The sequence below is a fragment of the Amblyraja radiata genome, chromosome 1, assembly GCF_010909765.2.
Source record: "Amblyraja radiata isolate CabotCenter1 chromosome 1, sAmbRad1.1.pri, whole genome shotgun sequence".
Classification (NCBI taxonomy): Eukaryota; Metazoa; Chordata; class Chondrichthyes; order Rajiformes; family Rajidae; genus Amblyraja; species Amblyraja radiata.
Genome location: NC_045956.1, coordinates 66,972,080 through 66,981,113, shown reverse-complemented (window position 1 = coordinate 66,981,113; position 9,034 = coordinate 66,972,080). Strand labels below are relative to the sequence as shown.

Sequence of the window (9,034 nt, the reverse complement as noted above, 5' to 3'; positions counted from 1 at the left end):
AGGGAGAGGATGTTGAAAGATTGGTGCATCATCGAGGCTAATCCTGACCTTCCCATCCATGCTGACTTGAACAATCTGCCATAAACGCACCTGAAGTTCCGTAAACCCTTCTGGTGTTCCGTTAAATCCCTGGAAGACTTTGACTTCAAGACTGAGTGGCACAGAGCCTGGAAAGATGCCAACACCAACAACGGAGAGGTCATCACAGATCCCACAATGAAACCACCGGGATTTGACCTCCATCGCAAGCAATGGCTAACCCTGAACAGAATCTGCACCCTCCATGCAAGAACAGCCCATCACCTGCATAAGTGTGGGATGACAGACAGCCCTGCTTGCGACTGTGGACATCCAGACCAGACCATCCCACACATCGTGAATGACTGTCCACTGAGGCTTTTCCATGGGGCCATCAAAGCCATCCACCCAGTAACTGATACTGTCCTGGCCTGGATGTCTACCCTTGATCTACAACTTTAGGCTGTGCACGCCATATGCAAGAAGAAGAAGAAGAGTGAGGCTACATGCAAATTGGAGGAACAACGCTGCATATTCCACTCGTGTGGCTAACAACTCAAAAGTATGGACATTGAATTCTCCAATTTTAGTTAACGGCATAACTCTCTGCCTCTCTCTTCCCCAGACTGGTCTGATACCATCCATGATTAACAATGCTACACTCCTTCCTTTCCTATTTGACATATTCTTTTGGAACATGGTAAAGCATGGAATATTGGCCAGTCTTGGTCATTCGGCAGGCATGACTTCTTAAAACTTTCAAATACAGAAAGATTTTCAAAAGGCGCCACATATGAGGCTGCTATACAAGATAACAGCCCACGGTATTAGAGGCAAGGTTACTAGCATGGATAGACGATTGGCTTAATGGCAGAAGGCAAATCTTTTGATTATGCGGTAGACGGCTCCATAGGTTTATAAATATAATGGGAAACACAGGTGGAATCAGTAATAAACTTATTATTAATATTAGGAAAGAAAAAGTGCTGGAAAAATAAGTTCAAAACCAATAAATCCAATGGACATGATCACGTGCTTCCTATTGTTCTAAAAGGAGTGACTGAAGAGATTGTTCATGAATTAATGAAAACAAAGTAAACCACAGATGCTGGAGTGCTGAAATACAATTTAAAGTAGTGAGAAAGTTTTTATTTTAGTCAGCTCTAAATTAAGTGGGACCCATTGGGTCCCAGTCACACAGAAGGCCTGGTCCCCAACGCAACCCATTCCCCAACGCAATATTCCACCACTCACCCATTCCCCAATGCAACCCGTTCCCCCAACGCAATATTGCACCACTCACTCATAGCCTCCAACTGTGTAGGCACGGACCATTTCCCCTCATCCCCCAGCACTCCCTACCCCTCTTCTTCACCCTCCCTCTTCTTTACCCTCTCCTCCTCCCCTCCCCCAATCCCTCCCTCACCTCTTCCTCCCTCTCCTTTCCCCTACCCTCAGTCACTCACTCCCTCCCTCCATAACTCCTCTCCCCTCCCTACCCCCTCCTCTCCCTCTATTCCCCTGCCTCCCCCACTCTCCTCACCTCTCCCCCACTTTCCCCCTCTCCCTCCCTAACCTTTTCTCTCCCTCAATTCCCCACTCTCCCTCCTCACCTCCCCAGAATCTTTCCCCTCTCCTCCTCCCCTCCCCAATCCCTCCATTACCACTCCCTCCCTCTCCTTTCCCCAAGGCCGGATTTAGATGAAGAGAGGCCCTAAGCTATTTCACTTGTGACCCCCCCCCCCCCCAATCCCTCACCCCCACGACTAGTCAAGTCAAGTCAAGTTTATTTGTGACATATGCATACGAGATGTGCAGTGAAATGAAAAGTGGCAATGCTTGCGGATTGTGCAAAAAAACAAATACAAAACAGAATGGAACAGAATCACATATTCACATATTACATATTTGTGGGAGGAAAAAAGAGAAAAAAACAGCAATTTTAAAAAGACACCACACAACAGTAAATTGGTACAGTAAGTTAGTCCCTGGTGAGATAGGAGTTTACAGTCCTAATGGCCTGTGGGAAGAAGCTCCTTCTCATCCTCTCCGTTTTCACAACATGGCAAGGAGGCGTTTGCCTGACCATAGCAGCTGGAACAGTCTGTTGCTGGGGTGGAAGGGGTCCCCCATGATCTTGTTGGCCCTGCATTTGCACCTTCTGATGTATAGTTCCTGCAGGGGGGGCGAATGAAGTTCTCATAGTGCGTTCGGCAGAGCCTTCTTGTCCTGAGCAGTGCAGTTCCCAAACCAAATTGTGATGTTTTCGGACATGATGCTTTCAACAGCCGCTGAGTAGAAGCACTGGAGGATCCTCAGAGACACTCTGAATTTCCTCAATTGCCTGAGGTGGTAAAGGCGCTGCCTTGCCTTACTCACCACTGCGGCAGCGTGTGATGTCCATGTCAGATCCTCTGAGATATGGACTCCCAGGTATTTAAAGCAGCTCACCCTATGCACAGTATCCCCATTTATCTTCAATGGAGTGTACGTCCTCGGATGTTGTGCCCTCCTAAAGTACACGATCAGCTCCTTCGTTTTTTTGACATTCAAGAGGAGGCTGTTGTCCTGACACCAGAGTGCCAGATCAGCCACCTTCTCCCGGTAGGCCTTCCTATCGTTATCGGAGATCAGGCCCACCACCACAGTGTCATCAACAAACTTGATTATAGAGTTGGAGCTGAACCTAGCCACACAGTCATGTGTGTTCAGGGAGTACAGTAGGGGGCTGAGGACGCAACCCTTGGGGGGCTCATGTGCTCAGGGTGAGGGACTTCGATATATTCCCCCCCATCTTGACTACCTGGGGCCTGGTGGTGAGAAAGTCCAGGACCCAGGCACACAGGGGGGTGTTGAGCCCCAATTCCAGCAGCTTCTCAGCAAGTCTGGTGGGGACTATCGTGTTGAAGGCTGAACTGAAGTCTATGAACAGCATCCTCACATAGCCCCCCTTCTGGCTGTCAAGATGAGAGAGAGCAGAACCTGGGAGACCGCATCGTCCGTGGATCTGTTTGGACGGTATGCGAATTGTAACGGGTCCATGTTGCGAGGGAGGAAGGTGCAGATGGGTTTCTTGATCAGCCTCTCAAAGCATTTCATGACTACTGAGGTGAGGGCCACAGTAGTCATTCAGACAAGCTGGGGAGGCATTTTTAGGTAGCGGTACAATGATGGATTTTTTGAAGCAGGCAGGGACCACGGACTTGTCCAGGGAGAGGTTGAATATTGTAGTGAGCACCGGGGCTAGCTGCGTAGCACAGGACTTAAGTACTTGCCCCGAGATGCCATCTGGGCCTACAGCTTTCCTCGTGTTCACCCGTGTCAGGGCCCTCCTCACGTCGTGCTCGGACAACGAGAATGTGTGCACATCCCCAGCGATGGACCTCCCTTCAGCTTCATTAGCCAGCATGCTGGCGGTGTTGTCGTTAGTCGGCAGACCTGGTGTGATATTGCCCGTCTCTAAACGAGCGTAGAAGGAGCAGGTCATCAGCTAGGGTGGTGCCAGCAATTCTGGTTGAGGGGGGGGGGACTGCTCCGGTAGTTGGTTACAATCCGTTGCCCCTGCCACAGGCGTCTGGTGTCCTGCTGCTCCATCTGTGACTCCATCTGAGGACCATGACTACCTGACAGTGACGGTGTGGCACTTTTAGATCCTACTGTATGTTGTCATTAAACAGTTGGTTTAAAAATACATATTGGATTCATCGCGGAGCGGGCGATGCCTTACCTGGATCGCTGTTAGAAACTCACGAGTGTTGGGCCTGCTGCTTCACCATCATGGAGCTGTGGTTTGCAGAGCTCCCAGCCTCGTGCCGGGCTGATTTCAATATCGCGGAGCCCTGGGATCCCTTTGCCGAGAGCCGCCAGCGTGAATCTCCGCGCAGCTCAGCCTGTGGACTTCGGGAGACGCGATCCGGTAGGAAGTGGCCAATTCGGAAGTCCAAGTCGCTGAGAATTTTCTCCCGTTCCGACGTCGGATGGTGACCCCCAAATTTCATTGTACCAATGGCCATGATGGGGTCCAAGAGGAGGGGGTCCGTTGGAGACGGGAAAAGGGATCATCAATGGGGGCGAGGGCTCCTTCGCATGGAAGAATGGTGTGAGGCAGAGGCGATGGAAGAAGAGCTCCACATCGTGGCGGGCGCGGAACACATTGAGGTGGGTATGGAGGGGGACAAAGGTGAGGCCTCTGCTGAGGGCAGACCATTCGGTATCTGAGAGGGGGAGGTCAGGGGGGATGGTGAACATACGGCAGATATGGGGGTTGGGGCTGGAGGAAGGCAGGTGAGTGGACTGAAGCCGAGGCGATGTCTGGTGGGGGGGTGGTGGGTGGTCAGGGGGTGGTAGGTGGTCATTGTTAGCTGTGGTTTAGATCCCGTTGACTTGACGTTTAGACCAGTTTGCATCGTGTGTGTGTGTGTGTGTGTGCGAGTGCGAGTGCGCGTGCCTGTGCGAGTGCGTGTGCGTGTGTGTGTGTGTGAATTACTCAAACTCCACGCAAACTGCTCGGCCACCCTGCAACCCAACTCTCCCTCCCTCCCTGTGCCCACTCCAGCTCAGCCGCTGCTCGGTCCGTCCCCGTCCTGTCCGACCGCCCGCTGCTGCCGCTCGGCCCATCCCCACCCTGCCTGCCACCGTCCGCTGCTGCCACTCAGCCTGTCCCCGCCCCGTCCACCCGCCTACCTGCCTGCCTGCTCGCTGCCGCCGCCGGGCCGGGAGGTGGGGGGGGTGGGGAATGGAGTCGGTGTTCGTCATGGTGGGCACCATGAGTTTCGATGAGCTGGTGGAGAAGATGTCCTCCGAGAACTCCGTGAGAGTGAGTGACGGCGGCGGTGGAGGAGGAGATGGACCTGAGGGGATGGACCTGAGGGGATGGGTAGACGGGACCACCATTGCCGCAGAGGGCGGGCGGGGGAGAGGGGTGAGTGATGAAGGAGAGAGAGAAGGCACCTGGGCCTCCACTGGGCCTCCACTGAACCCCACCTGCAGCCACATTCTTTACAATATGCCACCGATCAGAATGAAACCTATTGCACTCACAGCACAGGAGAACGGTGAGTAACTTGGCAAAAAATCGTAGCGCTATCACGTACCGTTTTTGCGCGAATAGAAAAACCGCTCAAATCGGAAGAGCACAAGATCAGATTTTTATTTATGTATAGATAGATTGATTCTGATTTAAAGTTTTAATATGTGCATATCCATTAAAGTGACACAAGTTTCTACATGATATTGCTCATGAAATCATCAGAAATCAATAACAGGTTCTGTTGTTATTTTTGTTTTATTGATTTATGCAACTTTTTATTTGTGTCATTATAGTGCCCTGCAGCTGCATAATTAAGAGATGGTTTTGGAAAGTGATATGCTGTGGTCTAATATTCTGTGTCTACTGCTCTACATTGTAACATAGCCTGTCACTTGTTATATTCACCAGCACTTTAAAGCACACTGTTGAATGTTGTGAATCATTATGCAATGGATTTACAAGAAGATGAAAGGTTGGGATCGCTTGTTGATCTGGAAAACAACTAAATTTTCAGATGAGTTCTTCCACTACACAACTGAAAATTGTCATAAAGGTGATTACTAAATATTTGGAGTGATAGTAGGGAAATGGAACATATCCTAATCAGTGAGAGGATTGAGAAAGAGAAAAGTTGGATGTAAGTCATTCAGCTAAATCAACATTTTGATCATTTTTTTTCAACATTGGGCCTTCATTATGTTTTGGCATTTAAGGTTCTCTTATATCTGTCTAAAAATTATAGCCAACATTTGTTTGGATATTTTTCAGAACAAGAGCAACTTTGCAACAAGGACAGTGGAAATGTAATTTACATGCATTGATCAAGATTTTATTGCACTACCCAAAATGTGGTAGTAGAATCTGAGGATATTCAGGGTCTAGTTGAAAACGTGTACAACAGATCTAGATTTGTATGTATACTAAATGCAGATATTGATGTTTATTGAGTTTATTTTCTGTTTGTTATAAACTATCACCACAGTTTTTTGAATCGGATAACACATTATATATGTATAATAAAGGAAGATGCTTTGTCAGTAAAATCAAAAGCACAGTAATATTTTAGAGGTCATCTGTTTCGGGAATGGTTACTTCCAAAGACAGATCTTTAAGTATGATAGGAATACTGTTAGATGTCCAGCCTTGGGCAGTTCTGTTGAAGCTTGGCCGGCCAGCAGTCCCATCTTCAAAGACAGACAATCTGAGCTCTGGTTCCAGTAATGCAAAATCCAGTTTTGGCAGCTTGAAATCCACGAGTTTGGAAGCTCTATCAAAACCACCATAAGGAGTGGCAACTCTGTGGATGTAAAAGTGAAAAATTATAGAGATAAACTGGCAACATTTAACACCGGAATTTTGGAGCATTTTGTCTAGATTGTTGCATTAAAGCTGAAAATTACATACAGTAACTTAGCTGATTCTCCAAAACAGCCTTTCCTAGAATCACTTATTTTAAATTTAAAGTTTATTCTTTAATGTTCTATCGTATTGTTATCTTCTCCATACTGGCCTCAATTGTATTGCTATTATAGGTCCAAAGGTCGAACAATGTTAAAGTTATATACATATTTCAGATTCCAGATGACAACATAATGATAAATGCACTTCACAACTAGTTTGTGGTTTATAAATTGCTTTGGGACATCCTGAGATCATAAAAATGTCATTTTATTGTTGAGTCCTTCCTTCCTTTCAGTCTGACTGTGAGAAATATACCAGAAGAGTGTTCACTTACTCTGTCTGAAAATTGATTTTCACATTTTTGATCCTTGGGTGTTATCAGTAATCAGCAGATTTTAAAACTTCATTTGAGAAATTCGGTGTAGAATAATTTTATCCTCATTTTATAATAGTGTTTTGTGATCTCAATGAGTAAATTGGAACAAATTATGAGCAACAGACCTTCTGCTGACCTAAAGTTTATCAAGGTCGGATAATGGAAAACTAATGAAAGCAACATTCAAATTAATAAGGCTTGGAGGTTGCAATGCTTCAGTTAACATTCAGTGTTATTTTAGTGGAAGCAGTGGCGTTGCTAGGCAAGATGACTGAATTGGAAATAATTCAGCTTAATAATGGAGAGGATATGTGATGTAAGCTTGGCTCAAGGTCAGATACTGCATTGTGGATGCAAACAATTGACTTCAACTTCACCCAGCTTCAACTGTACAGTATTTTCCAATGGGGCTCAAAAACAGTGTTTAAATGAAGGAAATTGTGGCTCCATTATGACTGACTGCACAATGTGTCAATATTGAGAAACACTTGAGAGGTGATAGGTTAATAAAATAATTATTAAATGCACACGTGGATTCCATACATGCACATGATGTCACTATGGAATAATTCTTGAAGGTTTCAAATAGTGTATTCTAAAAATTATTCTGAAGAATTTCCTTGAACAATTTGTTCTGAGTTCAATGAGAATGGAAACATTTATGGATTTGGTTCAGGGAAATTAGATTGGTTAAGTGTCACTGGAGATTTCTTTGGGGGATGGCAATCACAGCTTTCGGTTAGCGAAGAAAAGAATCAAGTTATGGTAAAAAAATATATTTGTGTGAAGAGGGCTAAATTGAGTACCCATCTCATCTGAATCTAAAACACTTGCTACTTCTTGCCTCACCCCTTCCCCTCATCATTCTGCACCAGCCTTCGCCTCTCTACTCCATGAGTCTGATGAAGGGTGCAAACCAAAACATTGACCATCACAGATGCTGCCTGGCCTGCTGAGTTCCTCCCCCAGTTTGTGCTTTGGTCAAGATTACAACATCTGCAGTCTCTTGTGTGCCCACTTTTTTCCTTGTAGTTATTTATGTTTAAATTCTATTTCAGTCTGTCATTTGGGTTCATTTTTCTTTTGGTGGTAACATTGCCAGATGATAGTGAAAGGAAAAAAATGAAACAAATTCTGGATGAAGGGAAGGAACTTCCAACGTTTGGATAAAACTGAAATGCCAGAAGACATTTGCAAATTTGACCAGCCGACCAAAGAAAAGAGGAAGGGAAGAGGTGGTTGAGGAAGTCATAAAAATGAAACAGGATGAATGATGGAGCTGTTATGTAGTTAAAATTTCATAAATGTGTTAGATCATATATTCTATCACAAGAAAGATCCTATTTTTCCAATATCTAGCTTTTACCAGGAGAAAGATCAAATATATTTAATATACCTTTTGAAAAGGTATATATTATTTCAGTTATACCATACTGATAGAGAATTAATAAATCAGAAACTTAAACGTTTTAATTCTTATAATATTTTTAGTCAAGTTAAATTTTTATGACAGAATGGAGATTCCATACCATACAAATAAAGTACATTACCGTACCCTAGTCCCACCTGCTTGCGTTTGGCCCATATTCTTCTAAACCTATCCTATCCATGTATCTGTCCAAATGCCTTTTAAATGTCGTGATAGTATCTGCCTCAACTACCTCCTCTGGTAGCTCATTCCATCTATCCACCACCCTATAAGTAAACAAAGTTGCCCCTCAGGTTCCTATTAATTCATCCCCCTCTTGATTGGTTCTTGATTTCCCTACTCTGGGTAAAATACTCGGTGCATTTACCTTATCTAATCCCTGCATGATCTTATATACATCTATAAAATCACTCCTCACCCTCCTGTGCTCCAGGGAATAAAGCCCTAGCCTGCTCGACCTTTTCCTATAGCTTAGACCCTCATAAGTCCTGGTAAAATCCTCGTAAATCTTCTCTGTACCCTTTCTGGCTTAACAGCATCACACTTACGGAAATAAACAACTATTAAATGTACTCAGTAAATAATAGTATATAGGTTACTCCAACTATTATTTTTAGTTTAGTTTAGTTTAATTTAGAGATACAGCATGGAAACGGACCCTTTGGTCCATCGTCTCTGCATTGACCAGCGATCCTCGTACAATAATGCTATCTGAAAGACTTGGGACAATTTACAAAGTGCTTGAGAGAGCAGAGACATGGGCCTCGCATTGACCAGTACT

General features: G+C 45.2%; 1 protein-coding gene across 1 annotated transcript in view; it reads right to left on the bottom strand.

Moving 5' to 3' along the window:
• Nucleotides 1–5,147: 5,147 nt before the first annotated feature.
• Nucleotides 5,148–9,034, bottom strand: part of myoz2 (myozenin 2) — a 28,564-nt gene continuing 24,677 nt past the window's right edge. The window contains exon 6 of the mRNA XM_033023552.1: nt 5,148–6,344. Within this exon, the coding sequence (XP_032879443.1) occupies nt 6,110–6,344 (235 nt within the window). The 3' untranslated portion in view covers nt 5,148–6,109. The remainder of the gene's footprint in view (nt 6,345–9,034) is intronic.